Source organism: Perissodus microlepis, chromosome 1 (genome assembly GCF_051167445.1).
Source record: "Perissodus microlepis isolate ML-2025 ecotype Zambia chromosome 1, ASM5116744v1, whole genome shotgun sequence".
Lineage (NCBI taxonomy): Eukaryota > Metazoa > Chordata > Actinopteri > Cichliformes > Cichlidae > Perissodus > Perissodus microlepis.
Genome location: NC_140461.1, coordinates 15876171 through 15898236, shown reverse-complemented (window position 1 = coordinate 15898236; position 22066 = coordinate 15876171). Strand labels below are relative to the sequence as shown.

The 22066-nt window shown below is 38.2% G+C and overlaps 1 protein-coding gene across 2 annotated transcripts in view; it reads right to left on the bottom strand.

The window, feature by feature from the left end:
- Positions 1-22066, bottom strand: part of LOC146393616 (CUB and sushi domain-containing protein 1-like) — a 437819-nt gene that overhangs the window by 156259 nt on the left and 259494 nt on the right. For both annotated transcript variants that reach the window (XM_084931950.1, XM_084931959.1), the window contains exons 9-10: positions 17677-17801; positions 10660-10781 (exon numbers count right to left, since the gene is read on the bottom strand). In XM_084931950.1, coding sequence (XP_084788076.1) covers positions 10660-10781; positions 17677-17801 — 247 coding nt within the window. The remainder of the gene's footprint in view (positions 1-10659; positions 10782-17676; positions 17802-22066) is intronic.

Sequence of the window (22066 nt, the reverse complement as noted above, 5' to 3'; positions counted from 1 at the left end):
GAGAGAGGCTGATAACAATCTTTTCGCTCTCTCATTCCAAAATCTGATGCTTTTGTGAATGCTAAAGTAGGTAATCTAAGAGGTACTTTTAGAGCATTTTTAGTCAATAAAACCTCTAAAACATTACCAGCTCAGACCGTAGCATTTCAGTTCATCTATAGCAGAGAAATAACAGGGTACATGCCTCCCCTGAATGTCCTGGAGCAATGGAAGAATGTGGGATTTTAAAACGGAGAATCCCCTATGTCTTTTCACATGCCCTCACTGTTGGGACGTTATGTTCGGGTAGTACTAGAGAATGCACAGACTTAATTGGATGGACTACTTCCTGAATGCCCTTGTTGAGTTGAGGCTGCAGTTGTGCTGAGTCACAGTGCACCAGCAGAGGGGAGAAATTATCTCATAAAAATAAATAATTTAGTAAATGTATAATTTATGTGTCTTTCTACCTAAATACACGTGTTCTGACCAAAGTCAAATCACTGACTTGTAAAAGAAAAATACACAAAGCACACAACCGCAAATCACTATATTTTGTTCATTACTTCACTGCAACCTCGGCTACAAATGTTCTGGGAGAGGCTTATCCTCCTCCGTAAGGGTATTAGAGCAGGTTTGATGCTTCTCCGTATCGTTATTCCCACTTAGGGTTCTCCAGAAAGAAAGCGGTCGGCCTGCCACGCTCACTTTGTTGTTGTGCTGTTCTATGTTTTCCCTAAAAAAAAAAGAAGATTTGGAGCCCTGTTAAAATGTCAGCACTGCACACATCTAATGAATTACATTCAGTCTGTCATTTCAGCTGCCAAATAAGCTAAGGTGACCCCTATAGAGGGTAACACATGTGGGTGTAGGTTTTGTTTCAGTCTTGATGGCTGTAATAGCTAGCTCCTTATTGTAGTCATGCCCAGAAACCAAAACAATGTTTTTCTTTCCTGACATCTGAATTCTTTCTAAAAGAAGAATCAATATTTTTTTGGTTGTTTTTAATATTTACTCATTATTTGATCAGCCTTTCAAATGACCCATGATAACAGGAGCATTCAAGATCCCTTGTTGCCAAATTATTTTCTAACATGAGCTTCTTTTGACTGCTCCCTTGTTGCAAGAAGTCACCACAGCATGCAGCTCCATACATTTGATTTGGCATATTTTTTATTTTTTTTTACCCCAGATGCCCTTCCTGACACAGCCCCCAGGGGATCTGTGTCTCCTCCCATAATAGCATATTTACCAGATTCATTCACTTGAGTCAGAAGCTCAAGGTGATGATATGTGTTACCTATATTAACTACAGCATGTTTTTTTTTTTTGCTGAAGGAACGCAATTAATTCACAAGACAGGCTTTTTCAAAGGTAGATGCTAGAATATGCCATGTCCAGGTTTCAGTATCCAGGACTGATAATAATTTTCACAATCTTGTGATATACAGGGCCTTGACAGTCGTGGGAACAAGGCTGACTAACTTTATTCTAAAGCAGCAGAGAGAGGCATATGTGAGCATGGTTATAAAGACGTGCCAAAATTTAATGCGTTTTTACTACCTCGAGTTCAGAAAAAAAAATCTGTCAAGAAAACTATGTACTGAGGTGACCTCTTGTCAGAGAGGGAACAGCTGCCCTAAAAGCAGAGTGTACGAGAATTCCCTAGCCGAGACTGTGCAGCTATGTTGACTCACTGGTGAGCTGCCAAATTGGAGTCTGGTACCTTTTTCCAGTAGATTACTTTTAGCCTTTCAGCCAAATAAAGAAGTATAGAATAACCTGAACCCCATTTGGGGATGTAAGCTATAGGAAACTGATTTTGAAAATAGTCACTTATAGAAAACAGATTACCTATATCGATAATGATCCCTATTTTTTTTTTAAATTCCAGATTTAAGTTTTAGGAGCCTTTCTTTGACGGTCTAATCAGAATTTTAGAAGTACTTGTGCTTCTCATTCCATCTCAAGAGAGCATTATAAATCATCTTTACAGTGTACTGCATCTTGCAGCTGCAATGAATTTTACGATGGATACACACTGTGCCGCTATAGGCAATGAGGGACAAATACAGAAGTGAATTGCATACCAAATGGCTCCTTATAGTTTCTCACCCTAACAATATGTTTTGATCAGCCAGGAAGAGCCTTTACCTCCAAATGTACAAAGAGACTAGAACTTCACGCAAACCAGCAGGCGAGGCTAAAACCTAGTACTCACCTGAGGGTCAACACACTGTTATTTGTTAAATAATAAAAACAGTTCAGAAGTTATTCCTGTTACACTAATTGTTATGTGGGTGGTCTACTGCCAGGCTCTCGTTAAAATAGATCAAGGTGGGAATTTGCTGCTCTTTGTTTTAAGGCTTTGAGCTTTCATTCATGTTCTGTCTTCAGTTGTTTATTATTTTTCGGGGTCTTCAGAGCCACATACTTTCCCTGTGTGCTTCAAACAAGAGGGCAGAGTGCAACCCTTGACAGATGGCCAGGCAATTAGAGGTCTAACATAGATATGCAATCACTCATTAACAGTCTACCTGACCTGCATGTCTTTGGTTAATGTGAGGAAACCGGATCACCAAGGGGAAACTTCCCAACACACAGGGACATAACAATAGATTGGACGCTGGGGGTGCAAACTGAACCCAGAGTAATCTTGTTCTGAGTCACACTCCCTCTTCACACCTAAGCGCCTGTTTACGCACTGAGAATTAACATATTTGTGCTTTGGGGAAAAGTGGAAGGAAACAAAAGGGGTTTATAAATTAAAATCTAGATGTTATGTATGGTGTAGAAATCTAACAACAGACACTAATGCTCATGATTTGTCACCGCCAGTGAAACTGATTAAGGCTCAGTGGAAGCAAAATTCGCGACAGCAAAGACAAAAGAATGACTTAATTCGGTGGGATTTGTCCCCCAAAGTCATGAGCAGCAAGATCATCATACAGATTTTAGCAAAGCACCTCCTATGTGATACAGTGGTTTTATTACACAATTTATATTTAAAGTGAACTATTTGCTCCTGGATTCATGTAAAAATGCTTCTTAGCTTTAGTTTTTATCTCACAGAATTGATATATGCTCTGTGGGTTTTCGGGTGAGACAAACAAAGTGTCCATCAATTTAAAAATAGACCGGAGAGCATGCTAGCCTCTGTGGCGCACCCTGAACGTGCCCAGATGTGGCACATGTTTATGAGTAGCCATCCTGCCCCGAGGTGACCTCTGCTTTAAGTGGTAAGAAAGCAAACAGCTGCTGTCTAGCAAAATATTTCCCCTGTCGAGGTGTTACAGCACCTTTGAGTGCTATTGACCTGTCGGCTGGACAGTTTAAGAAAATAAACTGCATACTGGATTTGAGCAACAGCTGTGTGAAAGTGTCGGGGAAATTGAATTCTAAAGTGTCGCATCTGCAGCAACACGACTAAAGTAGAAGTTGGTAACTCCCATGACTGGTTACTAGTGCAATTAAGGTGTCATTGCTGAGGCACATTGTTTTTCACAAAGAAATGTGTGTACCTGTGCGTCTGTGCTAATCCAGATTTAATATTATTGTGTTATTTATTTCAGCTAATATACGAACAGAGCTGGGGGGTTTTTTTTTGGCTTCTTTTGTAGATAGTGACTGAAGATTAGTTTTAATCCCTCTAATTGCTCTGATTAGCCAATTTACACTCTTGTTAAACATATAACATTGCTCATCTATATGCCACGGTTCACTGGAAAGCCTTGGGTTTGAATTTGGCAGCAAACAGGGGGGTTAGCGGATTAACATTAATGGTGATTGGTATAAATGTTAGCCATATTAGAGACTGGCTCCAGCCCCCTGTGATCATGAACTGGATGAGCAGTTGTGAAAATGAATGTATAGATGGACTGATGTTCTTGATTTGGTCAATTTTGTTTTCTGTGCTAAGTGTCTGTGAAGGTTCTCAGTCATCCAGGTCATTGTAGTCAAAGGAGCTTGCAAAGAAAAGCGTCTGGACTTCTTTAAGTTGCTTGAAGACGTTACACCTCTCATCCAAGAAGCTTCCTAAAATCCACAAGGAAGATGTCCCACTCAAACCCATAGTCAGTAGCATAAACTCAGCCACTTATAACATTGCAAAACACCTTGCTACCATCCTTGCTCCTCTTGTGGGGAACACCCCACACCACATCAAGAACTCCACCGACTTCACCGACAATGTCCAGAAACGTACCCTGGACCCAGATGAAACCATGGTGTCCTTTGATGTAGTCTCTCTCTTCACTTGCATACCCACCACGGAGGCCGTGGAGACTGTCAGAAAACAACTACAAGAAGACAGCTCCTTGGAAGACAGGACCAACTTCACACCCGATCAGATCTGCACACTGTTAGACCTCTGCCTTACCACAACATACTTCAAATACAACGAAGGCTTTTACAGACAAAAACATGGCTGTGCCATGGGCTCCCCCGCGTCACCTATTGTAGCCAACCTTTACATGGAAGAAGTGGAAAGGAAGGCTCTGGGCTCTTTCAAAGGAAGAGTACCCAGCCACTGGTACAGATATGTAGACGACACCTTGGTCAAAATCAAGACACAAGAAGTGGAATCCTTCACTGCGCACATTAACGCTGTGGATAAAAACATCAAGTTCACCAGGGAAGACACAAAGGATAACTGTTTGCCTTTCCTGGACTGCGCCGTGCACATTGAAGAGAATGGCAAACTCAACATCGAAGTTTACCGGAAGCCCACACACACGGACCAGTACCTCCTCTTTGACTCACATCACCCTCTGGAACACAAACTTGGGGTAATCAGGACCCTACACCACCGGGCAGAACATGTTCCCTCTAAGCCTGAAGGAAAAAAGAAGGAACACACACATGTAAAGGAAGCACTCAAAACATACGGTTATCCTAATTGGGAGTTTATAAAGTCAGCAAAGATGCACAGAAAAGAAGATCAGACACCAGCGAGGGAGGATAAGAAGGACAGACGCAACAACATTGTCATCCCCTATGTAGCCGGTGTATCAGAAAAACTCAGGACTGTTTTCTCCAAGCACGACATCCCAGTGTACTTCAGACCCAGCAACACGCTCAGACAGAAACTGGTTCACCCGAAAGACAAAACTCCAAAACACAGACTTAACAATGTGGTGTATGCTGTACAGTGCAGCGAGGAATGCCCAGACTTCTACATCGGAGAGACCAAACAGCCACTTCACAAGCGTGTGGCACAACACAGAAGAGCCACCTCCACGGGACAAGACTCAGCAGTCCATCTGCATCTTAAGGATAAAGGACACTCTTTCGAGGATGCCAGTGTTCACATTTTGGACAGAGAGGACAGATGGTTTGAAAGAGGAGTGAAAGAAGCCATCTATGTCCACTGTGAGCGACCATCTTTGAACAGAGGCGGTGGTTTACGACACCAACTGTCTGCCATCTATAACCCAGTTTTGAGTTCCCTCCCCAGATGCTTTAACGCCCACTCACACCCTGGGCCATCTGACCTCAGGAATTTGCATGATAAGGTGGGGCCAGGTTTCACAATGAGCTCACCCGAAACCCTGGCTGATTGGGACCCACACCCAATTTCACACCTTGGCTCAGGCGATTAGAGGATCATCAGGGGGTCCTTTTGTCCCTCTTTGGGGGGAAACTCCCACTAGGTTTAAATCTGGGACTCTCCACCATTTGACCTTAGAACTGAAGAAGCTTCTCGGATGAGAGGTGAAACGTCTTCAAGCAACTTAAAGAAGTCCAGACGCTTTTCTTTGCAAGCTCCTTTGACTTTCGGTGCTAAGCTATTAGTATTATTCGTTTTCTTTTATAATCATAGTCTTAGTTTAGTTCTTTTTATTTGGTGGTTTCACCATAGTTCTGGTTCTCCATTGCTTCTTTTTGTCATTTTTCTTTTTCATTTCGGGTAAATCAAGACCCTACTTTCAAAGTCCACCTGTGACTTCTTGTGCCTTCCAGCTCTATTTATTCTACAAAGAGTTTTGAGATGGAACAGAAAAATACCCAACAGCAGCATGCTGTGGGTTCAGAAATGTCCTTTTACTGTTTAGGATTTTTTGCATTTTCAACAAAGAAACTTTAGCATTGCAAATCCAACATAAATTTTAATTAATGCATTACCACTAACGGATGACTCCAGTGCAGAAAAACTAAAAAGGTTGACTTTGTGATACCAATGCATCATCACTGACAGCCTCCTTCACTAGAGAGGCATTAGGTTCAGGAATGAGAGCCAAAGACAGAGCTAATACTGTGAATTATGGACAGTCAGACTGCCAAATTACAGTCAAAAGCCAGAATAGCAAAAAGCACCGAATTGAGATAATGTGCTAATTAGACAGCTATTGGTGAATGTCTTTCCATTACCATGGACACTGATGGTTATTTACGCTGCACTTTACTGATACATTTTGTCCAGTCTATGTGATCATCCACTCTGAGCTATGGCCTGCATATTGTTTTATTAATGATTGAGAATTCACTCTTATTTCACTGTTGCAGCAACATAGTCCTACCACCACAGCTACATATAAAAATATAGTATTTTAGACTAAATATAGTCAGTTGCTACACATGCCAACCAGAAGTAGTGGTTTGTAGCAGAAGTTTAATGAATGGAAACAATAAGGAGGGCTCCTTTCAGGGCGGGAGATCATGTTGCACCCAGAGCAAAAAGACACAACCCTTATTAAGCTGGCAAAGTGGGACCACAAATAAAAAAGTAAACGATCGCTTCATCTCCTCCAGGAAACATGAAGCACATGTAGCAGGACATCCAAATGATCACTGATTACAAGACTACTACAAGTGCCTCAAACATTGATGCTTCCCTGGTTCCACTGTCTACATTTCTTCCTGATACTCCATCAGAAGATAGCAACCACAAGGCCACAGCTTCTTGGCTGACTATGGCTAACTTCATTATGATAATGCACTGAATTCTGGGTATTATGTATTTGTTATGAAACAGCATAAAAGCAGTCCTGCAAAACAACAAACTGATGCAGAGTAAGAGTGGACTTTAGCACATTCTGGCTAAGGCTTTTATTGGTCTTTATTGGCCTCAATTTCTGTGTCAAGTAAAAGTTAACAGAATCTGACAGGATGTTAGAAAATGTGTCCTGTCGATGCTAAAGTGATGATGAAGACGACTGCATGAGTATCTCAAAGTCCGTACACAATATATAAAAACACACACACACACACACACACACACACTTTAATAAAAAGACAGCAGTGATTGGAGCCTTAATGGGCATGTGTAATGATGCATTTCAGGGTGTAAGTGTGCGAGCAGACATAGCGCAGATTTGAACAAAAATAATTATCTGCTTGATACTGATGAATCAAATGACTGACACACACGATAAGATGTGCGCACACACACACACACACACACACACACACACACACACACACACACACACACACACACACAGTTCAGTCTTGTTTCTGCTGCCCACCCGGGTATTTCTTCAATGGAAAGCCGACAGTTTACCCTACAACGTGTTCTTCACAGTCTCTGGCAATTAGCAATTAAATTGTCAGACAGAAAACACACATTCAGCATTCATAAAGTCAAACACACACAACCAGATGCGTGTGCACACTCTCACACAAATAAAAACACAGGCAAACACAAAAACACAAATAGCTTTTTCTGCCAACAAGATGTCAGATCATAACAATCTGTATTGATTGTACTTCTTTTATTCAAAACTTAACAGAATGACATACACAAGCAGTACTTATTGGCTGTTTGAACTTCAGCATATAAACCTACTTAAAGAAGTCACAAAAGCAACGCACACTTCAATAAAAACGTTTTTGTTATAACGTGTTATTGATGAAAGAAGTCATCGAGAATAATAGTAAGTCAGAGACAGTGAGGGAAAGAATAAAGATGAAGAAGAGCAGAGGAGATGAAAAGAAGAAAGGTCTACAGAAAGTTCACTGTTATTCCTCTTGGTTCATGCTCATTTGCTTTCTTCACATATATTATTCTCACCACAAACAAAAACAACATACAAACACCTTTTTTTCCAGGCAACCTACACTCAGGATGCTAACCGGTGGGTTTAATCATCTGTCTCATTCCCTATAAGCACAAATTAAGTGATGCTTAAAGATCTTTGCTAAAGTGGGAATACACAGACATAGTACATAGACATAAAAAGTTAGCATGCTAAAAAAAAAAGAAGTTAAGGGCCTTTTAGCAAGCTGTCCTGACAAAAGATAACCCCTGATTAAAAAAAAAACAAAGACCAAGCTTGATCCTGCTGTGATGGGACCAGAAGTTATTTCTGTTACACAGGACCCTAACCCGTTTTCAGGGAAATCCTTGCATATTTTAGCAAAGACAATACCATACTTTTTCAACCACAACATTTTGGAGTCCAGGTTTTGAACTGGCCCTCCTGCAGCTCACACCTTTTACTAACTAAAAAGACTGGGTGCATCACGAACCAGATGCACCCATAAGACAACAATGGGACAACATTCTTCTCCCAAAAGTGTGTAACGGGTCCCACACAGTGGTAAACATTAACTAGTCCTAAATGTTTTGAAATGTGTTGCTGCCATCAAATCAAAATGACCTCTTATTATTTGTTTTTTCTTAAAAATGGTACATTTTCTCTTTCGATACATTTTCTGTGTTCTTTTGTGAACAAAATATCGGTTTATGACATTTGCAAATCATTGCATTCTGTTTTTATTTACATTTTGCACAGCACCCCAACTTTTTTGGAATTGCATCCTATCTCAGTGTCTTGTAGAGTGTAACTGTCTTGTATTTTGTCTCGTGTCCTTGTCTCCCCGTTTATGTATGTAGATAGTGACATTCTGAAAATGCCAGCAGCTGTAGTAGCTGATAATCTGTCATTATAGCCCATTCTTGAAGTGCACTCAAACATCAAGCCTTTTAAACACACATGCATGTGAATACACACACACACACACGTCCCAATGCAATGCACAGAACAGATAAAAAGCGTCCCATCCGTAATAAGCCAAGGCTATGTGTCTCTTCATAAAATACTTTACTGTATTCTATTTTTAACTTAAAGTAACATGCATAACACATGAGGAGGACTTTCCATCTGTCACCTGACAATGAGCAAAATCTCAGTTGTACATTTGTTGTGATAAAACTGTGTAGCCACGTCAGTTAAGATTAGTGTGATTTCTTGTAAAGTACTTAAAGTGCGAATGGCTGACGGCAGCTCTAAAGCTGACGAGAAGCCTTTAAAGACCACTCGTGATTGTGATGTTGGTGTTAATAAGATTTCATGAGTAAATTCGTAAGATGCGCATAGCTATGTGAAAGAGACAAATCAGCACTAACGTACAGGAACATATGAGAATTATGTTGCGGTGAGAAACAAGTTGTTAGACATGGATAGATTTGCCTTTTCTCTCTATCAAGGTCACAATGGCCAACAGCAGAGAACAAAAAGTCAATTTCTCACTCCTTTTTCTCTTTCTACTTTCTTTATTTTCTTCTCTCTCTTCAATCATATCTCACTATTTCTCCATCCAGCTCCCTTGAAGGCTCACAGGTGAGTAGACTCCATTTCCGTCCACCTTTAGAGAAAACTTCAATGTCACATGTCAAGTACCTGCTTGGACATTCAGTCCTTTTTCTTTTCCTGTTCTCTGTTCCTGGTGCTCGCTTTTTAGATATGAAGTAGCAAGCTGAATATTCAGCCCCATTTTCTCCCCTTCCTTTCTCTTCTCTGTAGTTTTCAATGAGCTCTGTGCCTTCTCACTCTCCTTGCATCTCTGTACTTTCACCATCTTCAGACTTAACATTTTAAACAAATCAAAGCGAAAGGAGAAAAGCAGATGACAGATGGAGAAAGTGGATGGGAAGATAGCAGTGCAGAGTAGAGTAGGTGAGGGGAGAGATGAGGAGAAAAGAGTGGAGAACAAAGAACTCAGCGTTTGTTGGGACAAAATGAGAGGCAAGTGGAGAGTAAGGGGGGAGGGAAGGGAAAGAGTGGAGGGCAGAGAGTGCAGAGGAGACAAAGGGGAAGAAGATCTGAAAACATGATATATGAGAATACACGAACAGAAGAGAATCAAGAAAAGAAAACGTAGATAGACTCGAGATGTTGTTCCACAGGTAAATACATTATTCATGTCTCTGCAACGATGGCTCGAGAACCAAAGTTGCTTTGACAAAAGTGGAAGGGGGCGGGTGGGGTGGGATTAGGGTGATGACCGCAGCTGAAAAAGAATTCAAACCACAAACAAATGACAAAAATGAAGCCTGCAACAACAGTCCTTTAACTTCGTCAACACTCGACGTAAGAGAATATGTTTGTATACTGTGTCATAGTTTCTTCTGTGGCTTCCTGCAAGTCATGCTCACTACAGTAGTCTTTTCTTTCTCTCTCGGCTGCTCTTTTGAATTTCCACATTCACCACATTGGGTCATAAGCATACATTTTTTTCCCCAGCAATATCCTGTCCCTCAAACCTCACTCATGGATTGTATTTCAGTTGAATGGAACTCAGTACTCTTCTTTTAAGATCACAACACAATGTGATGAAAGCATATTGCAGGTATAAAATGTGTATTTTCCACCTGTCAGATTACAGGGTTTTAGTTTTTTGATGTTGTTTTTTTTAAATAAAAAACTCTTAGTAAAATTAAACAATGAAAAAGCTCACCTTCTCAGCGTCCATTGCAGTGATGACCCACACACAGTGGGCATTGTTCTCATATTGAACTGGGTAGTTGGGAGACGTTATGACCCCTCTGGGTCCTCTTAGGTTACTGCCACAGGTACGAGCTACAGAGGAAGAGAGCAAAAGAGAGAAGGAGCAACAAAAAATATTTATAGTCTGGTCAAAACTGTGCTTGCAGATTCACCTTTTACTTTAGAAATAGGACAAAATGAAAACAAGGTGAGGTAGTGTCAGAGATCAAAATGTTGAAAAACAGAATGTAAGCATATAATATTTACTGTTTACACCAGGGGTGGGCAATTCCAGGCCTCGAGGGCCGGTGTCCTGCAGGTTTTAGATCTCACCTTGGGTCAACACACCTGAATCACATGATTAGTTCGTTACCAGGCCTCTGGAGAACTTCAGGAGCTAATTTAGCCATTTAAATCAGCTGTGTTGGTTCAAGGACACATCTAAAACCTGCAGGGACACCGGCCCTCGAGGCCTGGAGTTGCCCACCCCTGGTTTACACTGACTTTAGACCTATGTGTGTGGATTTGTGTGAATAGAATTTTAATTAATAATAGTAATTTATAACCAGATCAATCCAAATTTCTTCCCTTTATATAACACTTTTCACAAACAGCAAATGCCCACAGGAATAATATCATTATTTTACTAATTCTCCAATTACTTAACATATTTCCTTTTTACTTGTCCAAATTCCCATTGTGCCAACTTTTAGTATCACCTTGGCCTCCAGTGCTACAGTGTGGATTAATTTGAAATATTAAACAAATCCCAAAGATTTTTATGTGCAGATTAAAGACAAAAGTAGGAACATCCTGTCTCAAAGGGATGTTGAACAAGTATGTAATGCATTTACGCCTTCTGTTTGGGACTTCTGCAATTCCTTATCTTCCAGTTGTCCTAATAGGTCCTAGAAAAGCTTTAATTTGATCCAAGACATGACTGCAAAAGTCTTAATGGGAGCAGAAATAGAGATTATACTTCTGTATTAGGTTTTTTTTCCTTGGCTCCCCATTAAATCTAGAATTGAATTTAGTATCTTTCTTCTCACTACAACGCCCTGAAAGAGGAGTCTTTATGTCTTAAAGATCTCACTTCTTTAAAATGTAAAGAAACTAGGATACAGATTGGAACAGGTATATTTTTGAGTATGTCTGAAAGACATCATAACATCTTTTCATTCACAGTGCATACATCAGCTGCTTAAACATGGCCAAAGGCCAACCTGTGGTCGATATTTTAAAGACAGTCAACATGAAACGTTGAACCTTGAGACATCCTTTCATGTCTCAAAGAAATTAATTTTTGGATGAGAAAGACACAGACACACACACACACACACACACACACACACACACACACACACACACACACACACACACACACACACACAAACACCCTGTATCTGCAAGAAGAGAGGTCAAGGAATCATCTTAGTCTAAATTTGGGTGTTCCTTTATAGTAGAGGTGGGAATCACCATACATCCCACGATACGATATTATCACAATACTTACGATACGATACGATATTATTGCAATTTTTTTAAAAATATTTTGTGATATTCAGATTCTGTACATAAAGGTAAACTTTATCAATATTAATTTTATCTAATATCAAAGTCTCACACTCAGTCTTTCTCTCATTTCAGTCAGTTTTATTGTTGACAAACTGAACGGTTTGTATTACAGTCTAGTCCAACTTAACTGAATGCAACCATCTGGTACAATTATAGCTATTCTAAACTATGCAATTTGTGAAAACTATGCAGCCCCTTCAGCAACTGAAGAATTTGAAAGTAAATTAAAACAAAATTTAATTTTACATTAAATAAAAAAGTTTTAAACTTAATTAAAATAAAACATGTCTTAAATGAAAATAAGTAAACTGTCATGTTTATTGCTGCCAAAAAAAAAGTTAAACACATTTGGACAGTGAAGGAATGTCAGGATTCTTGCTCAGAAAAAGGAGCTGATCAACATGCTCTGAAGTCAGAGTTCCAGTCCACAAAAACTTTTTTTGTAACAAAATATCGATTTCTGCTGTCCCTGTATCGATACATTATTAGCAAACAAAATATCACGATACTACACAGTATCGATTTTTTCCCCCACCCCTACTTTATAGTATACTAGCGATGTAGAATATAGAAACTATTAGGACAGTTTGCTACGGAGCATGTGACCAACGTACCTTACAACTCCTTGTAGTTATACTAAAACGGCAAAAATAACTTAAATCATAATGATTAAAACTGTTCACTCCTATTAGAGGGAAAGAAAGCCTGTGTCACAGGAGCATAAGCGGTTTAAGGAGGTTTTAATTACAGATAAGTTGAGAGACATCAGAGGCAGATGTCAGAAAAAGATAGAAAAAGAGTAGAGGGTGAAAAAATGTAAGAAAGAATATGAAAAGAAAGGAAAGGAGGAAGGGCAAGCGGCACGAGAGAGAGAGACGTGGAAAATACAAGGAGAGAAAGGGAGAGAGAGGAGGACCTCAGATGACTGATCTGCCTGTTAATTAGAAAGGAGAGCTGAACCACACAGTGATACACACAGCTACACGCTCACACAGAAACACATTCATGGCGATTCATCTCAGAGACTAGGTTCTAATTAACAGTTAAGTCTCAGTAGAGAATGAGAGAGGCTCATGGGTTTGAATCCCAAGAGAGTGATCACACAAAATAATACAATGCACAGGAATTATAGTACAGACATTTTTAACCTCTACTTGCTTGTAACAGACTACTGATCTCGATTTCTTCTTCTTATCTCACTTTGTTCATTTGTATTGATATACCCCTGTAAAAACAAATATTTGTGTTTAAAATAAAGTCTGGATTCACAGCTTCTATCTGGTGCCAGTTCATGCAGTCTTGTATTGTTGTGGAAATGCTGTTCTTCAGTTGAGATTTTCCTTATAAAGTACTCTATATTTAATCAAAAGTAAGAAAGAAGGTTGTTCCATATTTTGACATTACTGCAAAAGTCTTTTACGAAATGAGAAAAAATGCCCCATTTACAGCTTCACTAAATGAATAATAAATATAATGCATATTGAGTAAAACCAACATTCACAGTCAATGTCACTCCACAATTCAACTGAAATGAGCTACTAAGAATGCCTTGAGGATAATTCTAAAAGAGATTCTGTGACAACAACAACAATAACAACAAAAAAGAAAAAACAGAGACAACAGTAGTGATCGTCAAAGTGTCAGCCACTGCCCCCTGGTGAGCTGAGTAGGTACTATAGGTAAGCTGCTGATGTTTTTCTATAGTATCTAAACAATATTTAAAAATGTGAATTTTGTAGTTAGATGTGAAACGTTAAATGTTTACACTTATTTTGGAAACAAAATTTAAAAAGCCATAATTAAAAAAGTAGCAATTTTCATATATCGGACCAAGGTTTGGTCGTCTCAAAGGCAATCCTAAAAAAATCTGAGTATATCTCATGATTCAGTAGCTTCTAGAACAACCTTCAGCAGCAAAATGTGATGTAATTGTTTTCTGTATGATTTTATCAGTCTCTCACATTGTTGCAGAAGAGTTTTGACCCACAGTGTTGCTTCACTTTATTGGCTTCCTTTTATGCACAGCTCTCTGAAAGTTCTGCCACAGCATTTCAGGCTGAGGTCCACAGTTTGACTGGATTATTGTGACACCATGATTTATTTTCTTTCTGTTGTAGATTTGCTTCTGTGCTTAGGATCATTTTCCATTTGCATCACTTAGGTTCAGCCAAACTCTAGCAATGAGACATATGGCCTCACATTTGGTTAGAATACATTTGTATACATAGTTTATGGTCCACTAAACTGACTGCATGGTGCCCATGTCTAATAGCTACATAACAAGCCCAAATCATCACCAGCAAACTGCTAAAGCATTTGCTTTTGTAGAGGTTGTCATACTTGCTAATGATGAAATAATCAGGGGAATTTTGTTCACAGCATATGGCTGTAAGGGTGGTTTTTCATAGGTTTGTATAGTTCTGTGAAAACCTTTTTTAAGTGTCTATTATAAGTAATTTTTGTTGGAAAGGAGTTAAATTGGAGCATTTGCTTTAAGGTTGAAAATTGACCTAACCGCCAAATCATCAGAAAATTCTATTAAAATGAAATGAAGTAAATATATTATCATGGTAATTAGACTTAATCAAAGTTTTGAAAACCCTGTGGAAAATGTCAAAATTTAAAATTGTGCACAGTTTGGGAATGGCTGTACTGGAGTAAATATGTGTTTGTCAGTAATACTGTACTGTGCAATGTGGTTTACAACAAGAACACACTAATCTCAGAGTGTCCTAAGCATTTAAATTCATATTTTCTATAACTGTGTTTTTATTATTTATTTTGTTATCACTTGGAGGTTATATTGGTGATGTTCTGAGTAATGTTTTGAGACTTCAGCATGAACAAATGCTTCACCCATGTAGTCACTGAGCTATTTATAAAACATTTTTTGAGTCTCATGTCAATTTATTTGTTTTACATAATGAAAAATGATGTTAAATTCTCCTATTAAGAATACTTTATTGTGTTTTTTTCCCCTTAATTGATGATTTATTGTTCATTCGTTCATATTTGAACATTTTCATATTGTTCGAGTATGAATTAAAAATCTTGTAAAATAAGTTATACATAGTATTTATGTAAATATAAATAGTAAAAAGAATATTCCAGATAAGCTTTTCAAGAAACCCCTACTTTTTCTAACCATCAGAAGTAGCCAGTATCATGATTCCAGGCGGGTTCCTGCAGCCACAGACAGACATGTAGTCACAAATTACATATTCACACATGTGCACATAACCACACACATCAAAAGTTTAACACAATGTGACAGGGACCCTACAGTCTGTGTCTGAGCGCTAGGACTGTCTGCCCATCAAACACACACACAGCTCAAGGCAAATATTGCAGCAACTATCAGCTGTGTGACATTGTCCACTGGACACTAGCTGCAAGTGCAAGTGTGTTTGTAAGTGTATTTGCGCGCACACACTTGGGTGTCTATGTTAGCTGTCTCCCTTTTTATTGTAAAATAATAAGTCCAACAGGATACTGTCGGTAAACATGCAGGCAGCGAGATCCCCTGCGTCATTGCGCCACCACTCATACATTTATTTATTTAGTCACTCAGTCAGAAAGTGAATCATAATTTTTACACATTAACAAATAATAAAACATAATCCGAGCTAATATTATTTATGATATGTCCATAATAATATAGATTTAGCATCTGCAAATACCCCAAAACAACATAACTATTCAAAGCTTGTGAAAATCATGAGACAATATCTTTATGTAAGATATTATTACAAATAGGGAATACACTGGATTATCGCTCAGCTGCCAATGTCAGTCGCTATGGAAGCTCTGGTAGTGATTGCTAGGAACAACTCGTTTTTTTCACGCTAAGCTGATTTAAGAGGTGTTATTTTGTTAACCTGACTTACAATTCCTGGCACCATTTTTATGGCTCTGACACACACAAACAAGATGAAGTGCCTATGCCTAATCCTACATGCAAAGTTAATATTGACTAACAGAAACAGCAATCAGTGCAACACCATACCATTTTAATTGCTGACAAAATTAGAGATCTGGAGACAGATTCAGAGGTATGGGACCAGGATTAACTATTGCGGCATGGCTTTAGAGGAGTATTATAAAAGATCTGCTTAAAGATCTCCTCGTTTTCATCAACAATCTGACACTCTGAGGAACAAATAATTAGTGTGACCATAGCTGTGCCTGTGTGGCCTTATCCTAATAATGCTAACACATCACCGCCATGCAATTCCTGTGCAATTCCACTGTTATCCAAAAACTATTAAAAACACATTAGGATTACTGACTTCTGCTTTTGCTAATGATGAAAATGTAATCCTAGTTTCATTGCTACAGTGGTGGTGCTGCTGATTAAAGACAGGTCATATTTTTGAATGCAGACCTCTGGGGCAATAATAGTTGGTAAAACTTGTTGATAATTTAACCTCTAGGTCACCCAAAGTGCACACAAAAGTGTCCTTGAACATATCACTGAATCTGAGGTAATCAGGCTCACACTTCCCCTGCATCTCCAGCTCTTTACATCATTCTCAGGTCCAAGGTTAATATTAACTATCGTGTGATTTTTGAACACATTAGTCAGCATTAGAGCTTCTTGATTTTAACCCTCTAAGAAAATACAAAACTTGGGAAACTTGGCTGTTATTTACCTTTTTAATCTTGTAGCTTCATTGACTTTCATTTATTAATTTGAAAAACGATTATGTATCCTCTATCTGTATATTAACTGATTAAAGTAAAATGAATGGTGTAAGCCTCTTTTAACAAGTTATGTTGCTGTTTTATTCCAGGTATATTTAAGCTTATTTTAAAGTAAAAACAGCCACACTTTTCAAAATTACCATAAACAAGTTTAACATAACAGCTGTGCTATGATTACAGCTATATTCACAAGTGAAACGATCACTGTGGAAATGAGAAGCGAAACATCTCTTTTATTTGTCATCACACAGTGTTCAGCCTCCATTTAGGTGCTCACTTTTTGAATGGTACATATGGATCATTTTGATCATTTTATCCCATTAGACACTTGCTTAAAAATTGGTATGAATATTGGTGAAAATTTGTTTTTTAATGATATCAATATTTTGACCATAGGAAATCTAATCCGATCTAAATATTTGTGACAAATCTGAAGACATTTCTTAAGGTAGTAACTGTTAACAAATTATGCTTAAAAAGGGTTTAAGGGTTGCAAACAAATCTTTTATTAATCTAAATTACTGATTAAAAAATAATGATCAAATGGCAACACATAACCATTACCTTATTTAACAGATCCACTTTGTAAAACATATAACATATGAGCTGTTATTATAATGATGATGATAAGCGCTACTATGATTATATAAGCTATTTGTATGAAATAGCTACATGATTTGGTTTGAGTTGAATGGCAGGTGGGACTTACTTCTGCAGATGGGTCTGTGGTCACTCCAGGCTGCCAGTGTGTCAGTGACTCGTTGACAGGTGATACTTTTGGATCCCTGTAGTACGTAGCTGTCATCACAACTGAACTGGACGCTGGAGCCAACTCTATATAAAGGGACACAAAATTAAAAACGCTTGTCAAAAAAAGTAAGACGAGGTGCTCTGAGTCCAGTTCTGACTGATACCCCAAAATCATTGTCAGTTAAAAGTGTAAAGACTTGAGAAAAACGCCCTTAAATCACCAGAAAAATGGACTCTTTCAGTTCAAATGATGTACGAATGCTATTCATGGTATAGAAGATGAGGTGGCTGTTAGATCCCTGACAAATAGGGCATGATCATTCTAGATCAGTGGTCGGGCTCTGTAACTCCTCTCTTCCTGTAAGATGCTTTTGTAACTGTACTGTAACATGTTTTTCCTCTGTCATCTGCTTTCTTTTGCTCTCTTTTGCTTCTCTGTTCTCAGCTTGTCATGTCTTCTCTCTATCCTCTCTTATCATTTGTTCTGATGATTCTTGTTTTCGCATTTTCTCCAACACCCTGCTGTCTAACATGGGAGAGGGACATCGAGCCATCTAAGTGGAAATCTGCATGGTGTCTTGTCTGTAAAGCTTAATGTCTCCTCCCTGCTGACACACACCACAGTCTACCACCTGGCCAAACATTCACAACGTGGAGTTTTGGATGTTCATTGGCTCAGCCCTGTTGTTAAACACTGTAGAGTCGTACAGCCAGGCCAAATCTTTCTGTTTACTGTCTTTGTTACATTGAGTTAGGTCATTCACTTCTGCCACAGCTTTCACCAGTTTTGTGATGCTTTGATGGATATGACTTTTATCCTGACGCTCACTATTTACCTTGAAAAGAACTAAAATCTTCCTCTCATAGTTACATATTGTTTTTCTATTAAACAAAACATCGCAAACATGCTAAGTGACAGCGATCTTGTACGTCCCCAGAAATTTAAAACCCCATTCTACAGTATGTTGTCCTATTAGCCCTGTTTCACTTCACCAAACCACAATTCAGTTCCACCTCATGTAGCTCAGTGCTTAATGATGATTAGATAAAAACACCAAAGACATCCTTGCCAACAAGCATGCACACACTTGCACATAAATGCTTAGAGACACACACGCAGAAGGAGGTAATGCTATTTCACTAACTCAAACAACTCCATTAATGGCAAGAGAGTTAGTGAAGTCATACTATCTACCAGCAAAGAAGACCAGCAGGATTCAGAGATTAAAAGATGATTATCGTTTAAATTTTTTTGGCCTGAAAATATTTTCAGAAAATGGTGAAAATTGAGCACGTTACATTTCACCTGCCACTGATGGTAAGTGGATGAGTCCCAGGGAGAGATCATAATTTTATAATAGCTCACTCCTGATTAAACGGAATAATGTGTCCCTTTGTACTGATTAGTGTAGGTGACTGACACCATTGAGTGAATAATTTAAAAATCCCCGTATCCACTGAGTCCTTGTTTACCGGCCAAGACTTGAAACTTTCCTTGCCAGTCTGTCCTAGAAGTGGGACACGCAGTGCAAGCAAGCTTGGAGCTTGTCGCAGGGGTACTGTGCAGTACAATCTAACGACATCTATAAAGACTACATCAAATGCAGTCGCACTGACAGGATGGATAGTGATTTTTTTCTAGGATTTATAGGTAAGTTGATCAACAACCCACAAGACCAAAGTGAAATTTTTGCAAATGTAAATCAGATTGGGATAAAAAAAATGTCCAAACGCAGCATATTTAGGCGGCTTGACCTAGACACTTGCATAGAAAGCCGCACCCCCATCACTGTCTCTGACGCATGGTTCAGGTCACAGCGAAATGTAAACTCTTATTAATATGTCAGGGTCATTCACTTCAGAGCAGATTATTTTCAAGGACCTCTGTGAATTCTGTGTTTGTTATCAGACTAGAGAAACGTTTAATGTTTAACGTTTAAAAGTGCACAGAGACCTTTAAAAGAAGTTTGCCAAACTCAAATGACACCCTTATGTCCTTTTTGTGGTTTTTGTCTAACTACTCCAACATAAATGCCTCATTGATTGAGTGTTTATGCGATGGTTTTCCTGCAATAGATTCTCACATGTTCCCCTGACCAATGAGCTTCCCCCTCGTGTTACTCCGTTTGTTCATATAGTCAACAATAGGAAAAGTCAAGGTGGTTTTAAATGTTTCCTATTTCAAGAATCTTAATGGCAGTCTGCTCATGGCAGCACTGTAGGTTTGGGAAATGACTTCATCTACATTTCATGTTTACATATGCCTTCAGACTGCAATAACTCTTACACTTATTTAGCTACACCTAAGCTAGCTAAAAGGTATTTCTTATCTATTTTAGATGCATCCTTTTTGTTATCTGTCAATCAATTCTTTACACTTCATTAAATATTAGTCTTGTTCAAAGCTGTTTTTTTGCTAACATCATTCAACACATATCTGCCAAAAAGGTCTGATACTTTGGTAAATGAGTGATTCTGCCTTGTCATTTCACGTTATCGAGCATAAATTCACAGGAAAATTGTTCCAGTGAAAAATAGAATATCTCAAATAAAAAACATTTTTAGAAACAAAATATTTATCTAGCCGTACATATCAGAGCTATTATTGTTCATTCAATACAAACATATTCTTTACTTCAAAGAAAAACTGAAGAATACTCCACATGTTTACTTCCCCTCCTTACCATTTGTTCTCTATTAGTCCGAGGAACATCTTCAGATCTCTGTCTCTCTCCTGCTCAACAGCCTAACATTTTCTGTATTTAGGGCCATCACTCTTCAGTGCTTTCAAGCTTTCTCCTGCCCACTGTTCTCTCAGTATACTCTCTTTGTTACATTTTGCAGTCCTTTCCCGAATCTTCTCTGTGCTGTTACATTATTTACATAATTCCTGGATGCATTAAAGCAACACCTAAGAAGGATGAAAAATTAAAAGCCCAATAATTTTTTAGCAGTTTTGCAATTGTTTAGATTTGTATTTTTTATCCTACTTTACCCCTACTGTACTACTCCTTCATGCCTTTATTACTTCGATTAGAATAGTCTAAAGCATAGCCTGTATTGTATGAAATAAACTTAATAGAAAACTTGTGCAACTTTCTATATCTTGCACAAGACTGTTGTTACGTGAAAATGTTTTTATAGGACAGAATGTAAGCTATGCCATATACAGTATTTTGCAATCATATAACTCCTTCATTAAAGCCATAAAGAAATAGTATAGTGGTCATAAAATAGGACAAAAAATTGTCTATTAGGTCAAAAAGGAACTGCAAAGTGTGTCAACATGTCTCCTAACTCTTGGAAAAACTCCAGTATAAATAATACTACAGAAGTAGCTAAACCAGCCTTTAATTGAGCTGAAAACAGGACTACATTTGAACAACAGAGTGAAATGAATGAGGTTTACATTATTTTCTTGAATAAAGGGGCAGCACATTATAAACTAGTGTGATACACATTTATCAAAGGATAGAGCTATATGAGATATGTCTGTTACATTTCTTATATTCCTCAAATGAGAATATAAGGCCAATAGCAAGACACTGAAGAATATGCCTTATAATAACTGACTCATTAGGGTCATTAGGAAATAATAAGGCAGTCTTTCATTATGCTGTTAAATGTAGACGTGTTCATTAATTCACTTTTCTGTAAGGAGACTTGAGTTTGAATAACATAAGCTGCACTCATGAAATGAGAGAAGCTGAAAAGCCACAGCCATCGTGACATATACGTGGCATTGCTGATTGCTGAACTTACTGTATTCAAATATAAAGACTGTACTATAAGCCTAAATCTCTGTGTAACAGCTGAATTTTATGTATTGTGTACATCAGACAAAGGAAATAAAGGTTCATTCAAAATGAGGATGATTTCTATGGCCTTCCTCTCACCTACAAAGCTGTTCCAAACACTGAAGGTTACCAGCTAATGACTGAGGTGAGGGTAAAGACACAGCAGCATGTTCAAAGAACTTTAAAAAAAAGTTAAACTTTGCAAGCATTAGCATGAAATACTGGGAATTTCATGCTCCATCTTGCTTATGTATTTACAGATTTTACAAAAAGAATTGAAAACAAAGCTGAAAGAACATTTAAATATATATATATATATATATATATATATATATATATATATATATATGTGTGTGTGTGTGTGTGTGTGTGTGTGGAAACGATTCTAATACGTCTATATTCTATCCCTTCAAACGCCTACGTCCATATGTTTTTGGATAATAGAGCAATTTTGTAGTTTTCCCCTAAAAAAAAAAAAAAAAAAATGCAGTCATTGACAGGCTGAAGTCCAGAACCCATGAACAACAACATATTCTGCATTTGAGATGAAAT